The sequence below is a fragment of the Peromyscus leucopus genome, chromosome 2 (assembly GCF_004664715.2).
Source record: "Peromyscus leucopus breed LL Stock chromosome 2, UCI_PerLeu_2.1, whole genome shotgun sequence".
NCBI lineage: Eukaryota > Metazoa > Chordata > Mammalia > Rodentia > Cricetidae > Peromyscus > Peromyscus leucopus.
In genome coordinates this window covers 55,555,250-55,572,250 of record NC_051064.1, presented here as the reverse complement: position 1 = coordinate 55,572,250, position 17,001 = coordinate 55,555,250, and the positions used below count along the sequence as shown (strand labels likewise).

General features: G+C 48.8%; 1 protein-coding gene across 5 annotated transcripts in view; it reads left to right on the top strand.

Annotated features, from left to right (window-relative positions):
• Positions 1-17,001, top strand: part of Pax5 (paired box 5) — a 192,485-nt gene that overhangs the window by 69,213 nt on the left and 106,271 nt on the right. For all 5 annotated transcript variants that reach the window (XM_037202571.1, XM_037202570.1, XM_037202569.1 and 2 more), the window contains one exon: positions 297-472. In XM_037202571.1, the coding sequence (XP_037058466.1) occupies positions 297-472 (176 nt within the window). The remainder of the gene's footprint in view (positions 1-296; positions 473-17,001) is intronic.

Here is a 17,001-nt window from a genome sequence, read left to right as displayed (position 1 = left end):
CTAGGGGCATGAATACAAACCACAGCGCTCGTGCCGGGGCCAGTGCGGAAGGTAAAGGACATAACATCTAACAAAACGGCCTTTGTGCAGTGCCTGGCATGTGACTAGGAGAGGCTGGCTCTGCGCCGGCAGCAGGTGGTCTTGTCCCGCAGCCCCTTCCCTGAGTCCCTGTCATGGGCAGGGAGCAGGGCTGGAGGGTCGGTCAGGCCCCCTTCCCAGCCTCAGGGTCTGGCCTTTCCTCCTTTGGCGTCAGAACAGCCTCCACTCACCCTTTCTCTCTCTCATGCTCACCAAAGGTATCCAGGAGTCTCCAGTGCCGAACGGCCACTCACTTCCAGGCAGAGACTTCCTCCGGAAGCAGATGCGGGGAGATCTGTTCACACAGCAGCAGCTGGAGGTGCTGGACCGCGTGTTCGAGAGGCAGCACTACTCAGACATCTTCACCACCACGGAGCCCATCAAGCCAGAGCAGGTATGCCCGTGACTCCCGCCCGCCACACCGGCAGCCACCTCGCAGGCCCGAGCCTTTCCGGGAAGCTGGGGCATCGGCACAGAAAGGGTGGGGGTCTTTGCAGAGTGGGAATTTTGTTTTTGGCCAAGCTTGGTTGGTCACAACACCCCACCAGGCCAGGAGGATTTGCTCAGGGGGGCCTCCGAGGCTTCTTGGCCTGGTGGCTCTGTTTCTGGCCAGCCACAGAGGCACGTGACTCCTCTGGTTGCTCTGCTGCTAGGGAATGGTTTGCTTTCCAAGGGCTTTTTGGACTGGGGTGTGTGTGGTGATCTTCTGGGTCACTTCAGGTGGTTTTGACATCCTGTCAATTAGGAACATGATCTAAACAGATAAAATCACTTTGTGGCGTCAGGCTTACAGCCGTGGAGTATGGGATGATATCTCATGACAATTGGCCTATGCTTGGCATTATGGGATTGCTTACAGGTGTGGATTGCCCAAGCATGGGGTCAGCCATCAGAAGGCCCTGCTCTGACAGGTAAGTCAGACAGACACCAGCCTTTCTTTCATGGCTCTCTCAGAGCTGATCCTGTGGAGACTTTTACAGACCATTTAGACAGTTTGATTTCGGACAGGGACACTGAGGCCCACAGAGACAAAGCAACTTGCCTAAGGCTGCCCAGCGAGTATTCACTTAGCAAACATTGGCAATTGTCTAGTATGGGTAAGGCATGGAACCTTACCTCACTGTGTGTCCACCAGTGAGCAGACAAGCTTGGACTTGTCCCCAAACCTACAGATTTGTAGGAGAAGCATAGCTCGGTGCTGGAAAGCTGTCTGAGGCAGAGACTGAGCCAGCTTGGAGGCTGCCATGGTAAACAACCGTAAAGGATGTGGGTGTGGAGGAATGTGCCTGGCAGAGTGAATGGCAAGTGCAAAGGCCCTGAGGCGAGAGGGAGGTAGCAGAAGTGGAAAGATCCAGTGTGCCCGGGATTCAGGGTCAGGGTGGGAGGTGATGCTGGAGGCATGAGTCTGGTCTTACGGACTGTGGGAGAATGTTGCTCATTCCCTTACAAGTTAAATGGTATCTCCCCTGCAAGTGGCATGGCCATGGGCACTGGGCGAAGCTGATCCCATTCTAGAGCCTGGGTTTTAGGGATAAGAGTTTCTTCTATCACGAACAGCTGCCTTCCACTGCTGAGTCTTTCTGAGAGATGGTAAAAGCCACACTTCATCTGAGCTGTCTTGAGGTGTGAGTAAGTGACCAAGGGTGAGGGTCCAGGGCTCCGTGCCCGGCCTGACTTTCCCACACAAGGTTGCCAGCATCTCCATTAAGGCAGGATGAATGAAGCATAGACACTGAGTGTTGTGAGTCCCTCTGTGTTTCATGGGAGTCTTGAAGAAGGCCTGAAGCTGTATTCTACTTTATCCATTTAAATGCCTGGGAAGATTGGCTCAAGACCAGTTGTTCACTGGGAGGCATCCCAGAGCTGTCCAGCACCTCCTCACCCACTCAGGAGCTCACGGGTCCAACATGTTTCCTGAGCATGGGCAGCGGGCCCAGGACAGTGCCAGGCTTGGCGGGGACAGAGGCACAGACCAGATATCATCTCTGTTCATTCTTGTGCAGAATGGTGTGATGTGAACTCAGGAGCCACAGACACACGAGAAAGCTCAACAGACGATGTGGCGTGCTGTGGGTGGGGGTGGGGGGTGGGGCATTCACTCTGATGTTTGCACTGAGGGCAACAATACTGAGGAGGGAATGTCGCACTGGATCCCAAGGCCAAGGCCATATGGACTCAGGTGGAGATGAGGCCCAGTAGGGAGGAGGCCTGTGCTGCAGGCTCCGGGAAGCTGTGTTTCTATGGTGTCCTTCAGAACGCTGTGGCCTGGTGCAGGTCTGGCTGTGAGTTCCGAGGCCGGTCTAGCAAGGCTAAACGCGGGCGGGATAATGACTGACTCAGTGTTTTCTGGTTAATCTGGTTCACCTCTCTGTGGCATGCTGTAATGAGGAGAGATGGAAGGTGAGGCTGTAAGGCTGCCCTGCGTGCATGCAGGCACTGGACTATGAATGACATGCCCCCGTGCCCTGTTCCCAATCACTATGGACAAATGACGGCCTGAGCGCGGGGCTGCTGCTGGGAAAGGCGCGTACATCAAGCGTATGAGTTCCTCAAGTCCCCTCCTGCTCACTGTCTTCTGACTGACTGACCACGGGCCCTGCCTGTGACCCTCGTGATCCCCCAGCGTGAAATGGTGGTGACACTAAGAAGTGGGCCCTGAGCTGCTGGCCATGCAGACTGGCCATCTCATCCAGCGGCCTGGCCCAGGGCTTGCTGTTACTTTCATTGAATGATCTAATGGGGGAAATAAAGGGCACCTCCTGCCTGAGGAGCTGGGGACCCTGGCTCTGAGCCCTGCCTCTGCTCTGTTGAACTCCTCACTTTTCTCTGGACCTTGGTTTCTTTATTTGTGTAATCATCGTGGACAATGGCCGCGGCTGCAGTCAGCTCACAGTAAGAGCAGAGGTTACTCACCTATGCGTGATAGTGTTCAGCTTTCCAAGGACTTAATGTAGTCCATGCTGGACCTTCCCTTTAAATGTCCTCTAAGCAGCTGGGTCACACCTGTGAGGCCCTGTTTATGGATTTGAGCTTTAAAACAGACTGTATATACCCATTTTCAGGGCCAGGATTGTTGAGGCCACAGAGCTGGAGTCTGACCTCAGGCTCTTCTCTGTCCTCATGTTGTACAAGATGGTGTCATGGGTGTTTGTGTTCCTGGAGGTTTCTGGGATCAGTCCTTGGACTGGCTAGTGTTCTGCCGGGCCTTCCTCAGACTGTAGGTCATTCCAGGACGTACATGGACCTGGACAGGTCACCCACTCCATTCCTGGGAAAAGCATTGCCAACTGAATGTCAGGGTGGTGCTGAGGCCACTGCTGGGAATGTTTCCCCGCTAAGTTCTACTCTGAGTGGGTGGCCAGCTCTGACTCTTGGCCCTTTTCATAGGGAAACTCAGAGTCCCCTTTGCCTTGGTAGAAGACGTTAACGAGACCCACTCTGGGACGATGAAACACTTCCTTCTCAAAATGGTTATTGAAAAGGCAATTTTGTTTTCTCTACATGGGGAGTGAGTAAAAATCACCCCAGAGGAACAGAAGGGGGGTGGGGAGGCAAAAAGAAACTGCTGTGTGTGCATGTGTGTGTGTGTGTGAGTGTGCATGCTCACGTGTGCGCGAACGCACATATGTGTTCAGCAGTGGAATCTGTTTCAGTAAAACTCAAGTTGATGCTGGCTGTCACTGTGGTGGGCTCCGGCTCTGGCAGAATGGGTCCCTCCTCCGGCCACCGAGAGGACGCAGCCTGCTGTATTTACCCTCGGCAGACTATTAACCAACACTAGGCTATTAATCTGGCTTTTGAGCCTTCACTAAAGCCCATAAAAGCTCACAGTTGTCAAATGGAGTTCATTTTAATTTCCTTTCAATCACAGTAAATTATTCAGGTGATAAATCAGCTGGAGCAGCCTCCTGGCTGTAATAGAAACCCTAATTCCTGGCTAATTATCCAGCCCATTGCTGCCAACAGATCAATACGGGCGCAAAATGGAACGGGCCCAGGGCCCTCCCTCCCATTGGGCCAGAGACAGAGAGACAGCTGGGGAAGGGGACGTGCTGCTGACCTCCTGGGAAGTTCAAAGGTCATGGGGGGTTAAATCAGGAGATGGCCTGTCCCTTGTCTAACAGAAAGCCACCAGAAGTGCCCCCTGTTCTCCCGAGCAGCTTTGTCCACTGCATGGTGGCTCTGCTGTCGGCCAGCAGGTGGACTGGCTTCTAAGTCTGCCTGATCCCATGAGCATCCCTGCCCTGGGAAGGGGCTGGTCTGTTGGCATCACCCAACAAGACTGATCTGGGTCTTCAGAGACAGACTCAGAAGCTACCAGGAGCCAGATAAAGGTCTGGGCTCTGTGGGGGACCCGAGGCCCTGGCTTCAGGGGGCTCATTTTCCCCCTGGTGCATGTGTGTTCTGTCATGAGGAAGTGGAGGGGGGAGAGTGAGACAGGCATGCCAGGCCAGAAGCAGAAAGGTGCCTGGAGGAGATGCCCTTGGGGATGCCTAGAGAGCTGGGCAGATCTGGGCCGGTGGAGATGGCAGCGTTGGCTGGAAGGGTGTTCTGGAGACTTGGAACTGCATGAGTCAAGGTCTGGAGGAATGCCAGCATGGAGCTGGAATGCTATCTGAGTGACAGGAAGTCAGGGACTCAAATCCCAAAAGGATGGAATGCGGAAGTAAGGACATTTGATGTTGCTTGGGGAGCAGAAAGTCTCAAAGAATCTGGGTGCCGAGGCCTGGACCATGCTGTGGGACTTCTTGCTTCTCGCCCTGCCCCTGCTTGTGGCCACTGGAACTTCCTTCCTGCAGCCCATCCCTCCACAAGAGCTGCTTGTGGCTCTCTCCCTGTTCTGTCTTCCACAGGACCTTTTCACTGCCCCGTGTCCCTTTGCTTGCCCATAGGAAGAAGCTCTTGCTCTGGCTAGGCCTCACCCCACTGCCCTCCAAGAGCTGGGCTGCTTCTGTGTCAAGAGGGTTGCTAACCATGTCTCTCAGGCTGGCATGTGCACATGTATGAGTATGTGTGTGGACACCAGGAACAGCTTGGCCAGTGCTTGACGGCAGGTACCCTAATCACAACTACTTTCTTATGTTGTTTACACTCTCAAGTGCTGGTCACTGGCTCCCTGCATGGAGCATCACCCTACAACTGCATATATATATATATCCCCTTTCCCCTGGTCCAGGCTGAGCCAGAGTCCCACCCACTCCTGTGAGTCACCCACGACCCCATAAGGCCACACCCACTGTCTCCTGTTTGAACTCAGGCTCCGAGTGCTAACGCTTGCGGCAGAGTCACGGCCAGTGTGAACTCACTGCTGACCATCTGCCCTGGAAGGTCCAGCACAGAGCCCCTTGATGCATCTTCCCCCCGGGCCACAAGAACCCCTGTCAGCCCTCCGTGCCGACAGGACAGCAAAGGTCCAGTGAGACTGCTATACAGTGACTTAGCTAAGGGACACAGCGAGCCCAGAGTCAAGATGAGAAGAGAGCACTCATCCCTTGGCAGGGGGCTGCAAGAGGGTAGAGGGAACGTCTATGGCAGGACAAGAGGAAGTGAGTCAATAAGGAGGCCTCATCCTCCAACATGAGGGGAGAGTACAGACACCCCCCCCCCACACACACACTATTTCACTTGAATGTCTCCTTGTCTTTGGAATGGCATGGTGGCATGGAGTGATCAGTAACTCTTGCTTTCTAGAGCCCTAGAGGCACCCAGTGTGCCTAGACTACCCTCTCTTCCCTTTCCATCATCATTGTGTCTAAGAGACCCGAGTGTGAAAAGGACCTGGGTCTGGAGGGCTCAACCTTCTTGACTTTGCTGTCTAGAGACTGTCTTGGAAATACCCATTTGTTCCCTGGCAGCTTGGAAAACATTTTCTAAGCCACTGGGCATTCTTTGTCTTCCTGCGGATCAAGCATAAGGGTGGATTCCCCCAAATCATATGTCTGTTTCGTGAGGCAAGGGAATTCTTGGGGGATGACCAATTGGGGTTTTACAGTATGAAAGCATGGGGCCCCTCGTCTTCAGTAATGCTTTTCCCAGGGCCTCTGCATTTGTGGTGTTGGATTAGCCTGGGTTATCCTTGAGATTCATTTAAGCTCCCGAATTCTGTAAGGCCTAAAATTAATCGGAATCCATCTCTTATTTTTATTTTGACATGTTTACATTTTCCCCCTCCTGTCTTTTCTACTCTTTTTGATGACAGGCAAATTCCGTGTCTGTGGGGTTTAAGATTACAAGGGAATTGTCACAGAGCTGCCTGCACTTGGCTGGGTTGTTCTCTCATTCATTTATTCATTCATTCATCCAGGAAATCTTACAGACATGCCGTGTCAGTGACATTGGCCACCTGTGCTATGGTGTGCGGCATAAAGAAATAATGGCTGCCACAGCCTAAGGTACTATGTGAGAACTGACTCCGGGTAGAGATGTTTCCCCTCAAACTATGCTGGCCGATATTTGCAATTTAAAAAGGAGGAAAGGTCTGGGGATGTAGCTCAGCTGCTATAGTACTTGCCTAGCATGCACAAAGCCCTTGATTCAGTCCCTGGACCATGGGAACCCGGTGTGGCAGTGCCTAGAGTTCCAGCACTTCTGAGGTAGAGGTAGGGGGCGCAGAGGATCAGGTATCTCTGGCTACGTGGTGAGTTTGAGCCATCCTGGTCCTGATGAGACCCCAGCTCAAGGAATAAAATACAAATTAAAAAGGGTGAAAGAACCAGCCATTCTTGTCCAATGGCTTCTTTAGTTTTGAAGCCACGTTGGAAGTTTGGCTTAGGGAATTTAGTATTATAAAGCTCTTCATTTAATTAAGTCTAAGAACAAACCTTTCCTGGTTTGCAAATTATATTTTAAATGCCCACAGACCATTAACATGGTCAGGTCCATATCAGGTTCCCTTCACATTTCAAAGGATAAGAGCGCTGCACCAGGAGCAACAGTAAAACACTTTTGCTGGGTCTGAGGTTGGGAGAGAGGTTAGCTCAGGGGCTGAAGCTAAGCGGGAACGCGGAGCCAGAACTCTCAGAGCTGGTGCTCAAGTCCTGGTGGCCCAGGGTGCCTGTTCTCGGTTGTTTCCAGTGAATGGGGGCGGGGGTTGGAGCCTGCTGCTCATTTTGGCAGAGGCCTGGCCTAGGTGATGTGGGAGCTGAAACCAATCTACTGGCCAACTGCCCAAGAGCTGGAAGGCCCACACTGTCTGTGAAAAAAGCCGTAGGCCAGGTTCATCCTTGTCTTGAGAGAAGGCGGCGGCACGGGACTCAGAGTAGAATAAAAGCTTCCAATAAGAAGTGGAAACCTCGAACCTGTGCTATATCCAGGTGTGGTTTCTCATGTCATAGTGTGCATAAGGAACCCAAGAGTAGCAATTCATACTAACTGAATTATGTCAGTGTGATCCCAGTGACGCCTCAGAGAAGCTCATGCAACGTGCTCCTCTTGACCCTTGACCCAGGTGTGTATCGTGCCTACAGAGTAAGCCACAGCTAGTAAAAATGATCTCACAACTTAAAAGATGTAAACCTGGCAAGGAAACGAGAGTGAGTCAGGAGAGAGCCAGAGAATCCAACTCCAAGAACCTAAGGTAACAGACGAATTGAAAGAAACTATAAAACGACTGAGGCAGTGATAGAATTGGAAACCATTATAAAATTCCAAAACATCTTTTTCAAAAAGGAGAGAGACAGAGTAGAAAATCGCATCTAGAAATAAAAGTGACTGGTACCCATTAGAATTAAAGGTTCAGTGACAGGGTAAATGCCCGCTAAGAAACAGCTGAATAGAAAATTAATGGTTTGGGAGACAAGAGTTGAGGAACTGGAACCACCGAGAAAGGTAAAGAGTGGGGGAGATAATGTCATAAAATACCTAAGTTCACCCTAAGCACCACCTGTGCAAGGCGGGACTGAGGGTGTAGCTCAGTGGTGCAGCGTTTGCCTGAGGTCTTAGGGTCGGTCACCAGCACAACACACACACACACACACACACACACACACACAAAGCCCTGAAATGTATTGTCACGTGTGCATAGAACCCCAGGGCTGGGGAGGTGGAGACAGGCAGATCTCTGCGGCTCACTGGCCATCCAGGTCACACCAACTTGGGGACCCCCAAGACCCAACGAAAGACCCTGTCTCCACAAGGTGGGTGGAGGAACGGCATTTGAGGCTGACTTCTGGCCTGCACGTGCACCTGCACACGTGTATGTACTTGCACACACATGGCCATGAGCACACACCCGCATATACCCTGAGCCCCCAAGAGAGAGTCACAATTGACTTATAATTAAATAAATCACTTCCCATTTAAGGTGGTGTCTACCGCCAAAGACGCACTGAATGGCTAACCAGTGACTTCAGTGAGATATTAGGGACGTCCTGTTTCAGCTCTGAGAGGTGAAGTTTAGAAGTTGTCATTCCCACCTTCATGGCAAAAAGAAAGCTGAATACATGGAAAATAAACAGACTTTGTTGGCATATCAGAGAACTGAGGTCACAGGGTTAACAGTTGCTGCAGAACCTGAAGAAGCATGCAAAAACAGAGCTCTCCTGTGTAAACACTGACCCTCACACTGAAGTCCTGCCCACCGCCATTGCTACTACTTGATGTATCACATGGACATTTCAGGACCTTCTGGTGAGTGGGGTGCTGGAGACTGGATGCTAGGACCGGGGATACAAACACTGTACTACTGAGCCATAACCCCAGTCTCCCATGTGTGTATTTCAACCAAAAAATCAGGCAAGAGGAAGCAAAGCAAGAAGAGAGAAAGCATCCTATGAGAACGACACACAACACAGAGTCTGGAAACATTCGAGAACTTAAAATAAGCATAATTGTTATGTTAATGGCACCAGCGGAAAAAGTAGGCAGCATACAAAAACAGGTGGGTAACAGCAGATGATGGGAAGACTCAAAAGGAAATGCTAGAAATAGAAAGAGGAACAGAAATTGAGAATACCTCTGGTGGGCTCGTCAATAGAGTGGATACAGCCTAGTAAAGGATAATCAAGCTTGTTGAAGATACAGCGACAGGAAGTTCCCAAACTGAAATGCAGAGAGATGGAAAAAAGGCCAAAAACAAAACTCTGAACTGCGGGGAAATGTAAGGAGGAGCCACATATATGTACTGTGAGAAGAGAAAAACAAATAAATAATTGAAATAGTAATGGCCAAGAATTTTCCAAATGAGTGACAAGCGATTTTAACCCACAGATGCAAGAGTCTCAGAGAACCCTAACCCACATAAGCACCAAAATATCTACATGGAGCCATGTCACAGTCAAGTGTCACAAAAAAAAAGAGAAAATAGAAAACCACCATTGTATCTCCTGGCATAGAGATGCATGCCTTTAATCACAGCACTCAGATCTCTATGAGTTTGAAGCCAGTCTGAGCTGTACAGTGAGACCCTGTCTCAAACAAACAAACAAACAAACAAACAAACAAGTAGAATAAAAATAAAAACCCACTATGTTATCAGAGGAAGAAGGCAAAGAACTACAGAGATTTCTGGTCAGAAACTATGTAAACAGAGAATGACGTTTAATATTTAATGTGCTAAAAGCTTAAGGGTGTGCCTCCTGGTAAGTCAGCCACACTCCAGCAGATGGACCATCCCAGAACCAGAAGTACACAGGAAGTTGGAGTTAATAAGAGATTGAAAAAGAAAAAGTATAGGGAGTTGAGGGGGTAGGGAGGAGGGAGTGGATCTGGGAGGAGTTGAGGGGGTAGGGAGGAGGGAGTGGATCTGGGAGGAGCTGAAGGCAGGGAGGAGGGAGTGGATCTGGGAGGAGTTGGGGGTAGGGAGGAGGGAGTGGATCTGGGAGGAGCTGCCAGGGAGTGGGGCTCACTATGACTAAAGTGCATTATATGGAATTCTCAGAGAACTCAGGGGCTAGGGAGATGGCTGAGAGGTTAAGAGCACTTGTTACCCTTGTACCCACACAGTGGCTCACAGCCGTCTGTAACTCCAGTTCCAGGGAGTTCTGACATCCTCCTATGACCTCCATAGGTACTGCACACACTTGATGCACATATATGCAGACAAAGCACTCATACACATGAAATAAGTCAATTAATCTAAAAACACTAGAGAGGGAACATTTGAGTACTTAAGGGAGAGGGAAATTATAGGGTCAGAAACGAAGCTACACGAAGAAGGAGGCCAGAGAAGGGATGAATGGAAACGAAATCAAACCTAGGGTGTTTATTATTCTTAACTGGTCTACACCACTAGTGTAAATTAACAACAGTAACAATATAAAGGGGGATTAATACAGATAGATACAGGAAATGAACTGCAGCAATGTCCTGGGGGCAGGAGGGAGGAAGTGGGAAGTACCCGTGCTACCGACGAACAGAAATAATGGCATTTTGGAGTTAGACTGTAAATGTCTATTACAAATTTCAAGGAAAGTACGGTAATTTATAAAACTTTGTAAAAGGAATAAGTGAAATGCTAACAGAAGAAATGAAGTGGAATCCTGGGAAAAGGAACAAAGCAAGGGGAGGATGGAGCAAAGGACGAGCCTGCAAACCAGACAGCTAACACAGTAGCTATCGATCCAGTTCTGCTAAGGATCACTCCGAACGCAAGTGGTCTGCATGCACCCATCAGAGGGCGGCAAAGGGCAGTGTGTGAGAAAAGCCAGGGGACGCAACTGTACATTGCCTACAAGAAGGACACAAAACCCAGGAGAGAGTAGGCTTTATGGAGTCATGGTAACCGATACGTTGACAAATTAAGGATAATCTATTAAACCGGATTATTCAATAAGTTGTATTGCCTGTCAAAAGCATGGCTAGTTTGGGGGATTTAGAAACAAGTAGAAAAATAGATAATAATGGCAGGCAGTACTGACAAGGGCATGGTTTAAGCTACAGCATTCCAAGATGGCACACTATCCAGGGAGAGGGCAGACATGTGAGGCACTGGAGGAGATGGGCAGTGGTTCAGGGTCCCCACTAACACATGTTGTTAGATGTGACAGAATGCATGGCTTCCAAGCCAGAAGAGACACAGGGAGACACAGAGAGTTCTCAGTAAGTCCAAAGAAGACAAAGGGAGGAAGAAGGACGCAACAGAAACGCAAGGTAAACGACAAGTTAGAGATCGTAAAGAAGAGAACTACGTGGACATCTTCAAGATGGAAACTTCCAGATCACAAGCCGTGTGAAATAACCAAAACATGCAAGCGTGCTACTTGTAGAAAACAACTTCAAACAAGATGGGTAGAAAGAATCTGAGTAATGAGATATGGATGATATATAATATGGACCAGTCAGTGCTAACTGGAAAAATCTGTCTGGTCGCATCACCACCAGAGGAAATAAATTCTAAGGTCTTCCAAAGACAAAAGGGTCATTGTTTAATGATAACAACAACAACAACAACAACAAAATTCCTAGGAAGATAGTAGAGCAATCCTGAATTTCTACACTCTTACCCACAGAGCCTCAAATATCGAAAGCAAAATTACCACCGAATAATCCTGTGATCCCTTTTGAAGACTTTAACAACCCAAAGAAGAGCTCATGCTGACAAAATGCTGGCAGGGATATTTGTAAGACTCAAGCAATGCAGGGAACGAGCTGCATAGAACAGCTTGCACCAGGGCCACGTAGCAGAACCACAGGCTCTTACGTATGGTGACGGAACTCCGGGACTGACAGTTCCCCAGGTGGGACAGCAAGCCTGAGCAATCCCAGAAGCCCACCCTAGACACTGTGTTCTCTGATCACAATGCAGTAAGATTAAAAATGTGCAGTCCAGGGGCTGGAGAGATGACTCCATTGTTAGGAGCACTGGCTGCTCTTCCAGAGGACCCTGGTTCAATTCCCAGCACCCACATGGCAGCTCACAGATGTCTGTAACTCCAGTTCCAGGCGATCTAACACTCACACACACAAATGTGCACATAAAAATAAAAATAAATAAATAAGTAAGTAAAATGCATAGTCCAAAGAAGATATATTTAGAAACTCAAAACAAGGTCTTGGTGGATAAAGATGCTTAAGGCCTCGCGGCCTGAATTTGATCCTGGGTACCCACGTGGGGGAAGAACAGAATTTCTACAAGTTTTTCTGTGATTTCCACCTGTGTGTCATGACAACTCAGTACTCACACATGTACGAGTACACAGACAGACAGACACACACACACACACACACACACATATACACACACAGGTAATTACAAACAAAATAGGGCATCCCTTCTTTGGAGTCCCTCCTACTTGTGAGAGGGACTTGTCCTATCTTAGTTTTTCTTAATAAATCTACACTTGATTTGCTCAAAACAACAACAAAAATAAACCCGGAAACACCCAAGATAAACTTTCTGGAAAAAAAAAATCCACGTACCAAAAAATTTAAATCCTGGTGAAAAACCATAAAAAATGAGAGCATCTAGCCATGCACCTACACACACAATTGAGCAATGAAGGCAGACAGCACGTGGAGCAGATCATGACCTTGAAAACGTTTATAAAATACATGTGTTTGCGTACCTGAATGTATGTCTTCGCACTGTGTGTGTGCAGTGCCCTCAGAGGCCAGAAGAGGGCGTCATATCCCCTGCAACTGGAGTTGCATATGGCTGTGAGCCAGCATGTGGGTGCTGGGAACAAACCTGGGTCTTCCGCAAAAACGGCTGGTGCTCTTCATTGCGAGCCATTTTTTAAAGGTTTATTTATTTATTTAGTTAGTTAGTATGTATTTATGTATGTATGTATGTATGTATGTATGTATTTATTCATTCATTATGTATACAGTATACCTGTGTGCCAGAAGAGGGCACCAGATCTCATTACAGATGGTTGTGAGCCACCATGTAGTTGCTGGGAATTGAACTCAGGACCTCTGGAAGAGTAGTCAGTGCTCTTAACCTCTGAGCCATCTCTCCAGTCCCTGAGCCATTTTTTAATACAGCCCCTGGATGCATTTTACTTAAAAAGTAAAAGTATAATGACAATTAGAAAGTATCAGAAAATTTGAAAAAGGCCAGCAGAGTCTATTCCAACAAGGTAAAGCAGAAGGAACATAATGCATTGAAAAAACAAAACAAAATATCCAAACATAAGGCAGTAATACACAAAAATGAAAGGCTCTCTTCCTGTTCCTCACCTAGTCCGCCTCCTCAGGATGCCAGTGCCTGCTCACACCACCCAACTTCCCCACCTCCAAACTTGTCTTTCAAGGAACTGGAACTGTCTAGCCTGGAGAAAAGAAAACCCAGTGACTGCCGCGGGCATTGTCTGCCTCAGAAGGGCCCTGTGGGAACGCGGAAGAAACTGGTATCTTTGTGGCCCAAGGGACAGAACCAGTCTCAGGAGAAATCAAGGAGAAGCGACTTATGTCTTCCGTCTTGGGGAAATGATGGATTTGTTAGTCACGCCTATCACCTGCTGCAGCCTGGTGTTCAAGCTTTTGAGATGAACCTGACAGTCCTGGGGTCTGTGAGGAGACTGGCAGCATATGGCTCCACAGCAGTGACTCACGGAAGTTAAGGGCAGGTGAACACGAAGTGGGAGGTCTGGGGGACGCTGGAGCGGTCAGGTGTGTGAGTGGTGTGGCAGACTGACGGGGGCAGGTGAGTGGAGACCTAAGGAGGCGTTACAGCAGACAGCGATGTGTGGTAGCTGTGGCTTGGATAAGGCACCGAGGAACAGGGAGCCTTGAGATCCCAGCCCCAGAGATAGGAGAGAGGCAATGCCTCCCACGGAGGAGGGCATCAGGGACCTGATAGTGTCACCACCTCTCACATTGGTTGTGAGCTTCCTGGAGGAATCAAGGCTTCCTTGCAGCTTCTGTGGGAGCCTCCTGCTCTTGGGTTTGATCACTGATCACCCTCACTTCCTGGCAAGGATTCACTTTCCTACCCTTTTGGATAAACACATTTAGACATCCTCAGATTACCAATGCTTTCCCCTCAATCTCCTCATACCTACCGTAGGGACAATAATAGTACCTTTGTCCCAGGTGCTGCATGGATTAAATGAGATGAGTACAAACAGGGCTTACAGGGTCGTTCTAGAAAAGAGCACTGGAAATCCCAGCAGGTAGGTGTTGCATTTGACTAAAATCTCAGTTGTTTGATTTTTACCAATAAAGACTCCAGAGCCAGATGCTGGGGTGAAAACCTGCTAGTCCAGAGAGCCAGAGAAAGCAGCCAGCTGACCTTCCTCCTGAGCCAACTCCCAGAAGCCTCCTGCTTCCTCCTCTGCCATCTCAAACAAATTCAGTGTCCCTCCCATCTACTTCCTGTGTGTCTCTCTATCCGTCCTCCTGACTCCCTCTTACTCTATATGGTATTTCCATAAATAATTTCATAAATTATTTCAAAAATAATCCCATTTTCTTCCTGTCAACTGGTTGCTTCTCTGCTTCTTGACCTGTGGCTGACTTCACTTAATCCTGTAAAATAGTCAAGGAGAAAGCTCTTGGATTAAAGGTGTGTGCTAGAGCCAAGCCACACCACAACTAGAAACAGGTTATCCAGCAAATAACACAATCTCTGGGTTCACAGTGTGATCAAATATCCTGCAACAGGTAGGGCAGTGTGGGGCAGGATCCGGTTTGCATCAGAGTGCCTAGAACTGGGGTGGAGAGGAGCGATGGTCCAGAGGTCCCATCTGCCTGCGGTGGTAGAAGAGCCTTAGAGCCGTTGTGTGGCTGGAGCCTTATCCTCCCCAGGCTTTCTCTGCTTTTACTGGCTGTAGCGAGAATTCCTAATTGGTCTTAATAATAAAAACCTGGAGCCGGATATTGGGCTAAATGCTGAAAGATCAGAGAGACAAAGGAGCAGCCGCAGCCACCTCTGACCTTTCTGACTCCACAGCTGAAAAGGGCTGAGCTCCTGTTTCCTCCTGCCTCATATTCCTCTCTCTGTCTAGTCGTATCACTTCCTCTCTCCACCTCCCTAGTGCTGGGATTAAAAGCTTGAGATCCCAAGTGCTGGGATTAAGGGTGTGTGCCACCACTGCCTGACCTCCATGGTTAACTAGCGGCTAGCTCCGCACTCTGATCTCCTGGCAAGCTTTATTTGTTGGAGCACAAGCAAAATATCACCACAGCTGGCTATAGATTATCCAGGTAAATGAACTCAGGCTTCCCTGGGAAATCCCGTTAAAGCAATCAAAATAACAATTTGTATCACTTTTAGGACTTCTGCGGAAGGAGCTAAGAAACCTTGTAGTAAATTATTAATTCTGGTCGGACATGAGTACTTCTACAAATCAGTGCATTCCTGATTCCTCTTTGGAGAAACAGAGGACATGCCAGGAGATGGCTATTCCTCAAAGGGAGGGAGAGGTTGCCAGTGAGGCTTGGAATATCCCCTCTGGAGGACGGGAGGGAGCATGTTCAGGAGACGCTGGTCACTGTCACTCACGCTCAGATTGCACTGCCATTGCCCACATACAGGGCCCTGAGGAGAAGCTCAGGATGAGCCTGGTATTGGAATCTATCCCCACACTCAGGAGACACTTGCATGTTACTGATCCGTCGTCTTCTGACGCCCCCGGAGAGTGTCTGAACGATACAGACAGGGCTCCTGCCTGCCCCAGCCTACCATCTGGGGGACTAAACATAAAGTGTTGGGGAGGACAGTGAGGAAGGGATTGTCACATGGAAGGAAAGGGAGAGGGGACTTGTGGGAATGCGTGTGCTCTGTCTGGAAAAGGGGGATTCTGGGGGCTAGAGTAAGAGGTGCAGCAGGGGTGTAGACGATGACTCTGGAAAGCTTATTTTACTCGCATATACAAGTTCAACATACCGTGTTTACTTTATCCAGATGTATACACACGTGCATACACATAATTAAATGTTATATATGTGTGTACATAATCTGGACAACTCACACAGCTAATTACTTTGCATCACCTGATTTCATCCTTATGAACCTTTCAGGAAAGTATTTCCATCCTTTAAGCTTCAGTGCTCTTTGCCTCTGGTTGGTGACTATAGATTGGTGGCCTCCCGAGGCTGCATCTGGATCTGCTGTGGCTTCGCTGTGGGACGTTCTCTTAGGAACAGGCATATTAATTTATATGAATGCGTTTATGATGGAATCTGGGCACCAAATTACAGGATATATGGGATGTCTGGAGAAAACCTCCCTTGTTACCTGTGTCCTGGGCAGCATGGAAGAATCTCTTGTTAGGGTGGGGGGTTCTTTTCATTCTCTTTAAGAACTGAGGGAGAAACTCGGGGGTGAGGTGCATGCTCAGTATATATAAAGCAGCAAGAATAAAATAACATGAACAGAAAAGAAAGGAAGAGAAGGCCAACGTCGGTATTCGGGATTTGGTGAAAGTGACCCTTTGCCCCTTTGCCTGTGGCTGACCCATCACTGTGTATTGTTCTCGAGGCTAGGAGCTCGGTGCAGAAAGTGGCCAGGGATTCTCACAGTCTGTTGTGACCTGCCTAGTGTTAAAGAATTTGCTTCAAGTGTCTCCAGGGGGTGTGTCCCAGCTACCAGAATATTCCAGATGACCCAGTATGATTTTAATCCACAGAGGTCCTTATGAACAATGCTTGGCTTTCTTTTCCATTCTCTAATAGTCTGAACATTGTGTTTATACCCCAGGGGCAGATGTGACCTTGACAGATGACCCCACAGATTTGGGGTGATTGTCTCTGAGTCTGGGACAGGTTCTGGATTGCTATAGGGAAGCTTGTTTTTCTAGAACTACAATAGAATGCTTGATTTTTCTAGGTTCCTGACTGGCTCTAGGAGCTAGTCCTTGGCTTAAACATTCAGGTAGTCCACTTGTGCCCTGGGAAACAGATGCAGGAATGTAGGCCCAGTGATGCCTGCCTTGTGGCAGAATTCTTGAAGCTCTTTGCAGCCACACCATGGTACCCAGGACCCTCCGGGCTGGGGAGTCACTTCCTGGTGGAGCAGTGGCATGCAGGATCTTGTTTTAT